Below are 15994 nucleotides of genomic sequence, written 5' to 3'. Positions count from 1 at the left end.
AGCTTTCAGCTAATCAGCTGTTCCTGCTCTTCCTCATCCTCTTCCTCCTACTATATTCCTAATCTCCTATATTCTATGCTTTGCTATTCTGATTCTGTTTCTGTTATTCTGTTTTGTTTTTGTTCTGCTGATCAGCTGATCTGATGTGATCTCTTCTTCGTGGTGTTCCAGTCCAGTGAACTGAAACCACTCTGAAACCCTACTGGACTGAGGCACGGCCGCCTTTTTTGGTGGCCCGGTGGCCGTGACTGAGGTTGATGCGAGGCTGTTTTAGGACATTGTCCTCTTGACCAACAAAGTTGGATTGATTGCGTCTTATTTACATTAAAAAACAATTAAAACACTAAACATACATATATATATACAACTAAGCAACAATGGCGGGTATGGCGGTATTTTTTACAAAAACTGCTAGGATATTCTGGACGCACAATTTTTATTTATGATGTGGTTGTTTAATATGGACAAAATGAGAGCATTCTTTTGCTGAGGAAAGACCATTACCGCAACGATAACGGAAGGGTAGTCAATGGTGTTTGTGGTGTAAAGGATAGAGCGATAGAGCAGCATCGGGGCTATAGAATACGGAGCAGCATTAGACTGATCGAATTTGAATGGGTAGGCCTACTTCACCCGGTGAAGTAGTTCACCACCGAATGAGTTTTTGAAACTTTACTTCACTGAGTGAGAGTGAAAGTTGTTTACTATTTACCTAACCCGCCATGTTAAACTTCCCTATCCCAAGCGTGATGTATTCAACTTCCTTACTTCTCGAGTGATGTAAAGTATCAAAAACTAACTCGGTGATGTAATGAAACCCATTTAAATAACATTGAGTGATTAACTTAAAAAATATACCTCTATGGAGCCAACGACGTTCAACGCTAGAAATCAGCTGTGCTCTTGAATTTTATTGTTATGTTTTGAAGAATTTTCCTAACCTAGCTTTTGTTTGTAAATGAACGTTACTGTTAGTTAGAAGATGAGTGAAATGGATAATGATTAATATTGTTCGTAACCTCCTGTATATTGTCGGGTCAGGTAAAATCTTGTACGTTACACGTTACGCAAGAGCGTGTTTACATCACTTAGGTAAATTATGCAACTCGCATCCGCTCGTTGCACAACCTTCACCTGCGTGATGTAAAAACGCTCTTACTACACTTGTAAGGTAAATAGCTATTTTAACTATGTCCGATACTGGGTGTGCCAAAAACTGAGGGTTACTAGTTCGAATCTCGGAATTTTCGAATATAAACATGTATAGTTATACTATACAAGATTTTAAAGGTATTTAATAGACAAAAATTTTGGTGAAAACATAAATTAATCATCCAAAAAATTCCGAAATGGCGGCAGTTTTTTGTTGTTGTTGAGAAAATTGATATGTTTTGAATACTCTGTATTTCCTATACCAATGCATTTAGCTCTTCTCCGGTTGAATTTTCTTACTCGTTATGAAATTAGCTATGCTGTGGTAAGCTACAACATACGGGTTTTTAAAATATAAAAATTCCAAAATTGATTTTTAAGTTTGCAAATGCCCATGGTTTAAGTTGTAAAAAAGCAACATATGTCAAGTGGCACATCTTTTTATAGGTTTTCTAAACAGCTTTGTAATTTACACTTACCTCGTTTCTCAGTTGGTTGTTTTGTAAATAATAAAAACCCTAATTTCCCTATATCAAATGCATGTTATTTGGGTTTAACACTAATGGCTCCATTTCATTAGTCCCCATTTCATCTTGGATAATTTCAAACATCAAAGTGATTATAATGTAAATATCTATAGTTCGGCCGCTTAGAAAACGACCTGTGCGCTAATGCTAAACCAATGCTGGAGGAGGTCGTTTTCTACACGGCCGACCTATAGTAGACTGTGAGATTATAAATACTAGAGATCGTCCCGTGATCGAAAACTTAACCAAAAATATCTAATGTTCAGACTTCTCTTACTTTCGAGTTCACCACTGCTGTAAATAGAACATATTGTGATTGGAATGTCTTCCATTTGTTTTGATTTTCTGTTTATATTTCGTTGTTATTTCTTCACCAGCATGACAACCCATAAGGCCCATGTTAATTTTCAAAATTTTAAATTCACTTTTTACACTTACTTCTGAATCTATTTATAATAGCTTATTCCCTATATGAGAAATTCGCTAAAAGGTTTTAAAGAAACATGCTTGCCTAGATTGTTTGTTGTACACAAACACTGTGTCTTGTATTGTTTACTTTACAGTACAGTATAAGTAAAATATATTAAATAGGGTAGGAAGATGTATTTTTTATTATAATACTAAATATTATGATTTAAATTATTTTATAGTTGTGAACTGCTGTCCAAATTCCTACTTAAGGCTGCACTCTACCCGTCTGACGCGCAAATGCAAGGGTTTCAGTTCTTACTGTTTGTAGGCCCAATTGTGAACCGATTTAAAAGATCTTGGTGTCATATTTTTCGTTAAATATTATTGAAGATTTTCTGCTTTTTAAAATTTTGATAATTTAAAAAAATGTTGGGCTAAAAGGTTGGTAAAAATTTTAAAATACACGTTTTTTATAATAAGTTTTAGGCATACAAATAATTTTTAGAGAAAAAATAACAAATGGGGAAGTGCAATAGATTCTTAAAAACAAGAATCTGCAGTTAGTTTATTAAAAAGTTTAAGGATAACGATGTGATCCCCCAGATTTGAAAGCGCTCTTCATGGGGCTGTTCAATGCAATGGTATAGGGACATCGGCGTTAAGCAACTTCATATTGAGAAATCCGAGCTGAGGTAGAGCGCAACCTTAAGCAACTTATTTTGTAAAATACCACTGCAAAATAATAAGAACAATTACACATAAAGTATTCAAGTATTTAACCAAAATATTCAAAAAATAGTTATTTGTGTAACTAGTGGGCAAAGTGGCACTTTGCTGCACACGAGAGCAATGTTTACAAATGTTTCAATGTAACATGTTTCGGAATGATCTCGAGTGCAGCAAAGGCCTTTTGCACTCGTGTTACACATTATATTTTTCCTACAGTCACTAAAAAGCATATAAATAATTACCGGTAGTCTTTCAAACACTATACAACACGTTTTTAGGTTCAACTGGCAACACAAATAGGTGCCCTAGAGAAAGTAGTACCCGGTCCGTATCACTACGCTATTTTTTCCTTCCTCGGCAAGAGATGTGCTCCGCGACTTGAGAAAATAGTTCCGTATGTTTTTGTAATATGAAGTGGTTTCCGCGCCTAAAAAATGCTTTAAAGGTATTTTCTTGTTTATTAAGATCGTAGGAATGTTTTAAAAACGTTTAAAAGAAAAGTCCAGAAAGTTCAGAAATACCGAAACTATAAACACGAAATGACAGGTTAAATCGTAGTTATAGTAGTCAATCAGCTGCTCATAGTATAATTATCTTAAAGTGTTGCCAACCTATTTCCAAGCATACACGGATTACGTGCATAATAGAACCACGCTGATTTGTGTTGTTTCGTTGGAATCCTGATGTGCGCCAAAGTATAAACTGTACGACAAAGTATAAATATGCAGCAATTAGCAGCTTCCTGTATTATAAACAGTACAAGGAAGCCAACTTTGTCGGGTGACTGTAGGAAAAATAATTTGATTGGTTTAATGAATCAAACTGGATAATGTATGGGATTAAAAAGCGACAAAATAATAATAATTAATTATATTTTACACAGTAGTTTACAATCATGAACAAAATTATACACTTTGTGGGGTACTACAAGAGATATTCTATGTATTAAACTATGTTCAAGCACAACAAAGCTCTTATTCCTTTCCACTTAAATAAACTTGTGGTATCGGTCTCTGTATGCAATCAAGCCCGAGCGGTATTTCTGTTCTCTCGCATCCTAAAACCAAAAGAACCCAATAATATCCATTGTTAAAATGTAAAATAATATACATAACAGAAAAAAAACACATTCAATGGATCTTCTCTATAATTTATATTCCTACTTCTGTACAACTTTTAAGTCAACGAGAGTGAAAACTATGATTAATAATGATGAAAGATTGTTAACAAATTCTAGATATTTTTGGGACAAATAAATCAATTGGAGAACATAAGCTGCACATTTTACGGGGTTTTTTCAGTAAGGGCTGTTTTTGCTTATGGCTCTGTAATTTGTCTGTATGCTGCAACGAAGTGGCTCACCCATTACTGGCTTCATTGGTGTCATTTGCTGATCTGTCGCTGACGTGTACGCTTTGCTGGTTATTTTTGATTTTTTTTTGCTTCGTATTATAGTATCTCCTACTTCAAGCGAGACCCTTATCGGCTGCAGTTCTGCAGTTTAATTTTAATTTCTAAATTCATCGCCAGATGGCTAATGTTTATGTCCCTAGTGCAAGTAGGGGTTAGAGAGTTAAAAATGTCAATTTCGGAAGGAGTTATGTTTTTGGAGGGTACCCAGACTTCTCACAGAATTCCACAAGGAAATAGGTTTTCACGCTCATTTTTTCACTTCCTAACCCATTTCCGCATTTTGTTTCTTGTAGTTAAATCGTATTACTGACCTTATCTCGCATGCGGTGGGGGTGTCCATAATAACAAAATTTGTTTAAACACACTGCGAAGTGTACACATCGCTACAGAGTTGTAAGTGGTGCCATTCTATTCACTAATGATGTCAGTAAGCAGCAACATATGAACTACGGAGGAGCTATACATGAAAACGGCGCTTACTTAAAAACTACCCTCGTAGTTGTAGGCTTTGATTACATGTAATGAGATTATCGAGAGTAGGTTATCTGAAAATGATGATCACTCGGCTACTAAGAAAAAAGGCTAAATCCAAACAATATTATTTAGGCTAATTAACACAATTCAATACAAGTAGGATGCAAGTTTAGGGGATAATAGAAACGGGATAAATGATCACAAGTATCTGTTAGCCGCTGGACTTAATTTTCTCCCATAAGATAGCTGATATTTATTTATTTTCAAAAAATTCCAACTAGCCACTTGGTTTTCCTTAAAAATAAAGCATAAAATTGCATTTTCACAAGAATATCTAGACAACTAGACAATGGAAAAGATTAATTATCAATATATCAAATGAAGCAAATCTCGATACACGTTCATCACTCACTAAGAAAAAAGGAGTAGGTAACTTAGTTAAAAACACACAACATTTTATACTCAATATGCCCCTGCTTTATAATACTACTCTCCTCACTTAACTGGAACCCTTTTCTACAGTGATTTAGACGTGAATCCTTTTTCCTTGACACATTCCTTAACAAGTTTTTACTTCAAAAACAAATAATTGTAACAAAACAAGTTAGATAGTTGCTTACAGAGTGTATGTCTGCTTACAAACACTACTTCATCTAGATACATACCCTGTCTGTCTTCACCTTGTACATGCACAACGCAAGTGGCAGAACTATAAACAACACCCCTCCAAGGGCATTTTTTGGGGTTGGTTTGAAGAAGTTGTAGCCTGTTGCTTCCATAGCCATCCATCTTTGAATACCAGTATCAAACTAAAACAAAAGAATGATTTTAGAGAGAATACTTTGATTAGTGAAATTATAAAAGCCGTCTCTTCAGGGGCCGCCTCTCTTTTTCAGTGGACTGCAGTCATTTGATTAGGTTAAAAATTAAAATGGTTTAGGGTTAGTTTATGATAATGACAAACAAGATAACATTAACAAAATTCACTTTTTCCTGAACGCATAAAAAAAGAAGGGACATAATAATATATTGATGTATTTGTAATTTGTCTGTTTGACATAATTATAGATAGCCTACAACATCACAAATTTAGTTTTTGTTAATATATTACCTTGTTTGTCATTATCATAATCTGAATAAACCTAAACAGGTAGGTAAAACCCATAATAAACTGATTAATGGCACGTTAAAGGAGTTAACATGAAAAACGTGTGAGTTATTGGTGTGCGGAGGCTTAGGCTAATGTTAAAGATAAAACCCTTCAAATGTGTTGGAGGAAGATTTATGACGAACTAGACGAAGAAGAAATCGAAAGTTTTGAAAATTTGACAAAGATGGTTCATAGGATTCCTGGATGTGAAGAAATGAATGCAAGTGACGTGGACGAATGGGTTGTCGCCGATGATCCTGATAAACTAACCGATCAAGATATTGTAGAGGCAGTTTTGCAGCCAGCTGACAACACAACGGTAAACAAAGCAGACAACGTGGATTTGATTTGATGACGTAATCAGCAAAGTGACACATAATGACAGATTTAATGCATTAGAGGTAAGTCAAACATTACTGTATGACCCAGACACAGAAATTGTACTAGAGATTTGTTTTTAAACAAGTTAAATTACAACCACTTTTATTATTATAGGTTGCTCTAAAATTTGTGGAGCAATGTAGCGAGTCGATGCCTACGGACGTCCTTCTGATTAAAAGGTGGTGGGATATTGCAGCGCAAAATTGCTGTAGGACTCACCCAAAACAAAGAAAAATAACTGATTTCTGTAGGCTACCTAATGTCAAGTAACTTTGGTTGTTTGGATTTAACTAGCCTAACATTTTTGTAGGCTAAATAAAACTGTATTATATAGACATTTTTATAAAACATTGTTAGGTATAAATTCACTTTTCCTACACACCGTGGTAATACATAGGCTACCAAAAAATTGATTATCCGAAATGGCTCTCCCCCTTTATTTCGGTTAACCAGGTTCTACTGTATCACCTGCTTACTTCCATGGTACAGACTAGCTATTCTCGATGAAAAGTAGGAAGGAAGCTGTTACTGATTGCTGTATAATCTGAGACTAAGCTCCACACCTACTGGATCGATCATCATTATTGCTCATTTATATTTCCAAAAATTACATCTAGCAACCCTTGCCGTATGAAAAGAGGTATGAAAAGATAAGATCATTTCAACAAGATATGAATTTTTGTATTGGTGGTTCATAGGACTTCACATGACTTAGGATTCAAAGACCAACTAACATAGGCCTAGGCTAGATAGCTATGGGTATGATGCTAAGTTACAGGTTAATAATCTTAGCCTTTGCATTTACAAGTAAAGCCTCTCTCTCAGCACTATATTTCAGGTGGAGTAATTAGGTTGATGATTAGGAGCCTTGAAAGACGGTTTCGGTTAGCAATTGGAGTGATAACAATTCTTACGGTTCAATCTAATTAACACGTTCAGTGCTAGGGGCAATAATTCACACCCGCGGTACTGGCACCACTGACGCGGGGAAGGAAATGTCGTGCCAACAACCTTGCTTCAATGTGAGCTCAGCCATAGCCGGGGAACGTTATCGTTGCCAGCCTGTAGCTTAGAATAGGCTATAAGCTTTAAGTCTGGTGTAGGTTGGTGGTAAAATTTCCTGTAAAATCCCATCAGGCAATGCTTTTATCCCGGTTCCGGCAATTTTCTCTTTTAGAGCCACTTTACAAAGACACTGGCTACGGATCCAGGCAGTGCTGCTACATACCTTTGGGTGTTTCAGTGAAATATGTCCACTCTCTGGCTAACGTAGCACAATCACCGCTGCTCTTTTTTTATTCTTCAGACTGAAATATTTGAATGCCAATTGCGTTCACCGATTCAGTTGCACGGTGGGGCTTTGCCACCATGGGCGAGCGCCTGTTTGAAGGTATGCCGCACTGAACGTGTTAACAGAACGTCGGTCCCACAAATAACTTATAGCCTCCCTTCAGTTACATGGGAGCTGATGAAGATGACTAAATTTGAGTCAAAAGCATAGAGCCAAACTAAGCCTTATGAAATAGGACTAGGAAACCACCATTTAAATATGACCTAGGTTATATTTGTTAACTTATCCTGTTACAGATTATTGAAACAAAATAAACATCCTCCTTACCAAATATCCACCTTCTCCTGTTGCATGTCTGAATGGATTAGTCATTTGCTTCCAATATTCTGCTTTGGTTGCAGCTCTTTGTTTATTTTTTATTTCAACCAATTCTTTTAACCTGTCTTCTGAAACCATCTTGACTCTGACCTGAAAAAGATTTTAATCAGCTTGAATGAAATAGGCTAGGCTTTATCTGCACTCCAGGGTTTGCCTGATTTTATTATTAACATAATAATAAAGCATTTGAACAACCTACATACCCTATTTAATTAACTAAAGATGCGAAGGTTAGGCAGCGGACGCGACGACAACTTTTACTACTTGTCGTCTGTCTGTCTGTCTGTCCCTGTCGGAGACTCGACTCGAGTTTAATTGGATAAAGAGGAGCAAATCTGAATTGGGTCCAGTCCAGATCAGATTATGGAACAATCGAGCATCGAGCGGAACAGCAAAGAAAAAACATCAAGCCACCATTTTATACTCAATGACATTACTCAGGACGGCTTTTTAAACCATCGACTTTGGGTACTTTTTTTTATATATTATTTATGTGTTTATCTTATTTACGGATTAATAAAGATAATAATTAATTATTTCAATAGATTCTCTAGTCCTTAAGAGGGTGATTTTTAAAAACTATTTATCTATATATAAAGCCAAAAGTACCCATGAACTTTTGAGAAAACTACAAAGTCACACCCCCATAAACCATATACTTTAAAATGTTCGTCATGACGGGAAACCTTGCGCGTAGGTATTTTGTTAATTTCAGGTTAACTTAACCAATCAATAGTTTTATTAATACTTATGAAGCCAAACGGGGTGAAGCCCGTGAGTAAAAGAAAAGCTTTGACTTACAACAATAGTTCTGTATCCAAATTACTTCTTATCCAAAGTACTTCTGTATCCAATAGTCAATGGTAAAAGCTAGTTTAAATAATTGATAATTGATAGTTGGGTCAAAATCCGTCAGTTTCCCTCCCAGAACTCTTGGAAATTGAAATGCAAGTTATGTCAGGAGGACAGTAATTTCACGTTCGTTTCTCACTAAAACAAAATATTATAATAGTATAATCAAAATATATTATCAAATCAAATAACTAATATCATGACCCAACGTTCAAACAAGAATATTAAATATTTCCTAGTAGATGCAAGTTTAATTGTGAATTAATTAATTCACCTTATTGAATAGTGTTTAACGTGGTTTAACACAAAAATTAGTATTTATTTTTCTAAAACTCATTATAGATGAACATTTTGACAGTTTATCTAATGGGCTAAAAGTTATTCCGCAATAAAAATATTAAAAAAAACACCTTTGTCTATTTTTCTTACCATACGTCAATATTATCAAAGTAAAGATTTTACATGGAATAAAAATACCCTGTCTAGTCTATGCTACTACTAAAGTTGTATGAATTTTAAGAGTCGAGGCCTATGCATATATCACAGCTTTATTTTATTACATACATTAGGACAATACATTTCAGCCTCATAATGGTAAAGCTAGGATTCGTTATAAAGAAGGGAAATATTTCGTTTCGTGATGGCAGCAATGGAATCGCTTTACAATTTATTCGTCGTCTGCTGTGCTGTCAAACGTGTACTGGTTCTGGATGTGATCGGTTTTGTGTTTGTATTCGGCAGCTGTTGAAAGAAGCAATTTCATCAACAGGGCTTGTGATATTGTTTTATTTTTAAAATGTCTGATTTGAACAAACTAAAAAGTGCTTTATCGGAGCTAGGCCAAGATCATCTTTTACAATTTTGGGATAGGTTAAGCCAAGGAGAAAGAAATGATTTAATTAAAGATATAAGTGAAATTGATGTCAAAGAAGTAACTTCTTACTTCAAGAAAGCCTTGACGTCCTTGCATGAAGACCAAGAAAAGCTCGATGACAGAATGAAGTCAATACCTCCCCATTTATATGGAGCTGTGTCCAGAACTACCCCAGAACTGTTAGCATCTTATGAAACGGAAGGGTTTGTACAGATTTCAGAAGGAAGGGTTGGAGTTCTGCTTATGGCTGGTGGACAGGGAACTCGACTAGGATCATCTTTGCCTAAAGGTATGTATGATGTTGGCTTACCATCTCACAAGTCACTGTACCAAATTCAAGCCGAGCGTATAGTGAAACTTGAGGAACTTGCAACCAAATGCACTGGCAAAAATGGTCATATTACGTGGTTTATCATGACAAGCGAGAAAACAATGGAACCGACTGAAGATTACTTTGAAGAACACAATTACTTTGGCCTGAACAAGAACAATGTCATATTCTTTGAACAAGGCCTACTACCCTGTTTTTCTTTTGATGGAAAAATCATTCTGGAAGCTCCAAACAGAATATCGAAAGCTCCTGATGGCAATGGGGGAATTTACAGAGCTCTTAGAGATAGAGGAGTTTTGAACGAGATTGAGAGGAGAGGTATTCGCTACCTGCATTGTCACAGTGTGGATAACATCCTCACCAGAGTAGCTGACCCGATATTTGTAGGTTACTGTGTAAAACGAGGTGCAGATTGTGCTGCCAAGGTTGTTGAAAAGGCTTTCCCAACTGAAGCTTTAGGAGTGATCTGTAACGTAGATGGAAACTTCCAAGTAGTGGAGTACAGTGAGATTACTCTCAAAACAGCTGAAATGAGAAACAATGATGGTAGATTGACATTCAGTGCCGGTAGCATTTGCAACCATCTGTTCACTACAGAGTTTTTGAGAAAAATAGTCAACAAGTACGAAAATCAGCTCAAACTGCATGTCGCAAAGAAGAAAATTCCCTATGTGGATGAAAATGGGACGTACCACACACCTGAAAAACCGAATGGGATCAAGATGGAAAAATTTGTCTTCGATGTGTTCCCGTTTGCTGAAAACTTAGTTGTTTGGGAAGTGAACCGTGAAGATGAGTTCAGCGCTCTAAAAAATCCAGACTCTGCGGAAAAAGACAATCCAACAACTGCTAGAAGAGACCTGTACGCTCTACATAGAAGATACATCAAAGATGCTGGGGGACAAATCATAGGCGACCCAGTTGTTTGTGAAATATCTCCTCTTCTGTCCTACGGTGGTGAAGGCCTCAAATCTATCGTAGAAGGCAAGACATTCGAATCACCACTACTTTTGAAAAGCCCACAAGAAGAAATTAAAAATGGCACAAACGGATTCCACATTGATCACTGATATAAAGACTTGAAATCTTCTATTTGAAGATTTAAAAATCCGTCCATTAGATAAGGTATGTGTTATCTTGTAAATTTGAAGTGTATAAAATTAATGTCTTTTTTTTAAGAGTTCCTAATATAAAGCATGTAACCATGTAAATTGTACTTTTAGGAATATTTTTATTGGTTTTAAATAGTTTGAATGCTATAATATATAAATATAAATTTTAACATAAAATTGTCTTTTATCTATCAGAGATGAATCTGCCGAAACGTGACTAAGAGTTAGTTTCATATCATTGGCATGACTAAAAATATTTTATAGGCACACAATAAATTATGTACCATGATTCATGAACAATATTAGATTTTTTTGCTGATGAAATATTTTGCAGTTTGTCAACAAATATAACTTTGTATCATTATTAAATGCTGCTTCTATGACTTATATTAATTTAAGTGGTTTTGCAGTTTCAATCAATAAATATCGTATTTTGATGATTTTCTACTTGTTTACTTCTGCAAAACTCTGTATTCATCACAATTAGAACTAGCCTAATTGTCATGTAAAATAAGTTTATATATTATTTTATCTTGTAAAAGTACTGTAGGCCCTAATGAGACCCTACACGATATCTAATGATGTAATCGACAAGTTACCCGCTATTGTCCATCTTTGTTTGGATAATTTTTTTCATATTTAACATTGTAAGTACCTATCTAAAATGTGCTTAAAACTACTAGAAACTGACATTTCAATTTTATATAACCTGTAAACAACTATAATCTTTCTAATTCGTTGATTAATTTTAGTTGATTGATACATGGTTATATTTAGTTTAAAAATAACAGTACATTTTAATTACTTATATTGTTTTTATTACAAAGCAAATTAAACACATAGGTAGATTTAAAAAAAAATCAGACAGGCTGAGAATGATTTAGCCCACCCCTCTTCCTATAGAAGAACAAAAACATATTTTAAGTTTTTTCTAACAAATCATGAAAATAAATTTGGTAAATGATACCCTCATTTGGTAGCTCAGCGCTTTCAAAAGAAAAAATCCTGATTACATGTCTTGTTAGGTAGTCAATTAATTCTATTTCATCTTTAACACTGAAAACACAAATTTGTACTCCTATGTGAAATTTCACCAAAATTTAAGAAAACAAAGACTACAGTTTTTCTTACTTATTTTCCAAACAATTTGGATAGGAAAAAGATTTAATTGTTTTTGAGTATGGTTAACTGCTAGCTTTATATTTTTGTAAGTAATTTTAAACTGCATTTATTGTTTTTATAAATATTTGTAATGTAATTATTTATAACTTTCTAGATAGTAACCCTTCCTCCCAAAACATTTTAGTTTTGATTTTAGAGACTATATAAATATAAAGGACGCACAAAGTTTACCTCCCTTTCAAGTTTTCTTAATTGTTAAATGACATAAACAATTTATAGGATGATATTCTCAATGTTATCAGTTAAGAACAGAGTTACTGATAGTGACTAATCTGTCTTTGATAAAATACACCAAGAAAAACTTTAGTAAGAAAAACATATGATATATTATATCAACCAATCGAGATTATGTTATATAAAAATACTATCTATCATTGAATAAGTTTTTTTTTTATCATTGGTTAACTTTGATGCAAAAAGTATAAAAATGCAATGATAACTATTTTGCAATAATTTACTTTATAAAGGACATAGCCTAAAAATTTTTGATGTTAATAAAAAATTACAGACAATAGTTATTTGTGCAACTAGTGAGAAAAGTGCCTCACTCGAGAAACCATTCCTCACTCGCCTACGGCTCGTGAGTAAGGATTTCTCTCGAGTGAGGCAATTGTACTTTGAACTCGAGTTGCACATTATACTTTTCCTACAGTTACCATAAAACAAATAAATTGGTGAACAAACATAACCTATTTTTACACAGAAGTGAACTTTTAATATAACATTTAATGTGAAGTGACAAATACAACAGTACAACAGCTGACCAGCTGATTTACAGCCAGTGCTGCCAACGTATTTCGCGCGCATACGGCGTTGCCTGCATGTTACGCGCTCACTATTTCGTGGCTTCACGTTGAAAATCTGGAGTGAGACAAAGTAATTAGAGTGAGACAATGTTAACATTGTCTCACTGATGAGCGAATTGGCCACTTTGCTTTCTCAAATCAGTGAGAGAACATGTACATTGTTAGGTAACTGTAGGAAAGTATATATTACCATATTTAGGATTAGCATTTTTCCACCATGTTTCACAATGTTAAGACACAACTTCAATAAATCCTGAAAATATAGCCTACTCGGTACTTTTTTAGTATTTTTTCCAAAAGTAAAAATGTACCTATAGCAAAGCATATATCCTGCCGTATGCAAGTTTTCGATGATTTTGCATAGTGTTTGTACAGTAAAACAAGATAAACCAAGTATGTTGGGATAGTTATGCATCTCAAAAGTACATCTGTTGTTGTGCAATTCTACCCTGGTCGGCTAGTTAAAATAATTAACTAGCAAGCAAAATACCCGGATTTTTTAAACACTTATCAGTTTCTGAATTGAACATTTGAGATAATTTTGTTATTTGTGAGATTATAATAGAAGCCTTACTATTTAGTATAATGTGTAACAATGAGCTGGTTAAGGGTTTTACTGCCTACGATTTTTAATTTTAAGTTTTATGAGCTTTTACATTGGTTGATTATGGAAATTTGCTTCTAGTTGTATTGACCGTCTAATTACCATAGCCTCTCTTTGTTTTTGCTTTAAAATATTTTCGAGCGGTAGACTTTAATTTTGTGATCATTTTTATAGTTATATATGTATTATAATATCGTAGTTTTAGGTTTGAATTGTTTTTTTATCATAACAAATGTCAGAATTTGTTGCTATTTTGTCTAAAAGATGTCTATTTTATCGTGGATAAACTAATTTAGGTCTCCTTTTTAATATTACACTCAGTTTTAACGACAAACTAAAAATAAGTGACTATTGAGGCTTAGCATGTTCTTTTAATAGTTTTTAGTGACAAAAATTTTAATTTGTAAAATATGTGTTAGAATTTATGGTAAAATTTAATCTTGTACAAAATTATTTTAGCATGAGTGTGATGATACTATGAATGTTGTATTGAATTTTGTTTGGTTTTTAAAACTAGTTCTAAATTTCATATGTAAGTAGAAGCTTTGACTATTAATACTGTACAACTCAACGAAGCTAGTAAACTTTATTGGTTCTATAACATATTATATTCTGTTTTATTTTTTATTTTTTTTATGAAAGTAATACAATCACATATTTGTTTTGTTTTTAATCTTTTAAATCTATTTATACAGCAACAAAGTTTTATTTTGACTAGGCCAAATTAAAAAAAAGGTTTAGTAAAGACAACTTTGTTTGATCAACTTTTTGTGATAACTGTGTAATTTTATTGATATTATGGTTCCCATAATTATGTATGGTTTTACAATCTATTCATATTTTATTTTAAAGATATATTTATAAAATAATTTTCTTCAGGTATTGAGTCTGTATCTATTTAATAGGTCGTCTGTCCAGTTACCATTTTATGCAAGAGATCATGTATAGAAAATATTGTTATAGTGTAGTGTAGCTTTTATATCAGAATAAAGTTTCAAAATAATTTTAGATTTTCATTCACCCTTAACCACTTTAATATTTTCAGTTTTTAGAGAAGGAAGACATGGTTTCCTGGTATTTGATAAGGTCTGTTATCTAAAGCTGTGGTCCATTTAAACAAAGTTGTGTTGACTCAAATTGCTATTTATGTTATGTTCAATATTTCCTGAAATGTTGTAAGAAGGATTATAAAAGGTTATAATTTAACACAAATCCTGAAGGATTACTCATATTAGTGGTTATTTTCTAGTGGTCAGACTAATTTGTTTCATCTTATAATCCAACTAGTGTTTTAAACAAATATTATAATAACGATCATTCAACTAAAAAAAAAATAAATAAATAAAAACTGCATTGTTCATATTCAACATATCATTGATAATTTTTATCTAAACCATTGAAAAATGGCCCTAAAAGGAGCTGGGAAGTAATACAAAAATACAGCATTGCAATATTTTTTACATTTTTATGCCAGTTCACAAAAAGCAACAATTTCTTTAGTTAGTGTTCGACCAAGAGTTTTGTAGAGTCTAGAAGCAACAACATGTTATTTTGTCTGGAAGGACGTGTGGAAGGCTCAGCAGAGCTCAGGGCTAAAGAGAAAGTGGCTTTCCACTCGACCAAGAAATTACACAACAACTGGATTTGATCTACAGACCGTGGTACAGTAATGTGATGGATCAAATTGGTACAGTTGGTACCACACTGCATCTTGCAACAGTAGTTTACCAATCAGTTCTGTTGATTGGTTTGTTTACTGCTTTTAAACTTAAGGACTTCAGATTGAAATGTTATTTCATTTTTATAAAGATAGAATTATGTTTATGACATGAAACATTTTCTTAGAAGTTTTGTAAACAATATGACTGAAATTTTTATAGGACACATTTTTCTATTTTCATCCCTTAATTGGATACCCAAAGAAAGAGGGGGGGGGGGGTTGATAATTTAAATTACTTTGTTTTAGTTCAAACCAATCACAACACTGTGATGTGAAATGTAAATTTTACAAGGTTTGGTTCATTTTTAGTATAATAGGCAATTGTCTCTTTTATTCTCCATTGCCACCACCCCTTTTACTTTTACTTCATATAAGTTACTCATTTAATCACATTAGTTTGATTACGTGTACCTAACAAATGGAGGGTTTAATTTGGTATTTTGATTTTATCAACAGGATGATTACAAATATTGTACATTTTGTTACCCACACTATTTTTACCACACTTGATTACATGATTAACTATGTTTGCTGAGTTAACAAAAATTAATGATAAGCAAGTTCAGATGGTTAATAATAAGTGCATTGTCTTTCATCCTGTTTGCTG

General features: G+C 33.7%; 2 protein-coding genes across 2 annotated transcripts; one reads left to right on the top strand and one right to left on the bottom strand.

Moving 5' to 3' along the window:
- Nucleotides 1–3674: 3674 nt before the first annotated feature.
- On the bottom strand, nucleotides 3675–8213 carry LOC128992607 (NADH dehydrogenase [ubiquinone] 1 beta subcomplex subunit 4). Its single transcript, XM_054416268.1, has 4 exons — nucleotides 8110–8213; nucleotides 7856–7996; nucleotides 5372–5515; nucleotides 3675–3876 (listed from the first exon to the last, which is right to left on the bottom strand). The coding sequence occupies exons 2-4, from the start codon at nucleotides 7982–7984 to the stop codon at nucleotides 3808–3810; spliced, it is 342 nt and encodes a 113-aa protein (XP_054272243.1). The 5' UTR covers nucleotides 7985–7996; nucleotides 8110–8213; the 3' UTR covers nucleotides 3675–3807.
- A 1049-nt stretch (nucleotides 8214–9262) lies between these two features.
- LOC128991864 (UDP-N-acetylhexosamine pyrophosphorylase) lies at nucleotides 9263–14671 on the top strand. Its single transcript, XM_054415099.1, has one exon. It carries the CDS (start codon nucleotides 9555–9557, stop codon nucleotides 11031–11033), a length of 1479 nt encoding a protein of 492 aa, XP_054271074.1. The 5' UTR covers nucleotides 9263–9554; the 3' UTR covers nucleotides 11034–14671.
- The last annotated feature ends 1323 nt before the right edge of the window (nucleotides 14672–15994 follow it).

Source organism: Macrosteles quadrilineatus, unplaced genomic scaffold (assembly GCF_028750875.1).
Source record: "Macrosteles quadrilineatus isolate MER2022 unplaced genomic scaffold, UCM_ALF_1.0 Scaffold_4__1_contigs__length_99947679, whole genome shotgun sequence".
NCBI classification, from domain to species: domain Eukaryota; kingdom Metazoa; phylum Arthropoda; class Insecta; order Hemiptera; family Cicadellidae; genus Macrosteles; species Macrosteles quadrilineatus.
Note: the sequence above shows the minus strand (reverse complement) of the source record. Positions and strands in the feature narration are given on the sequence as shown.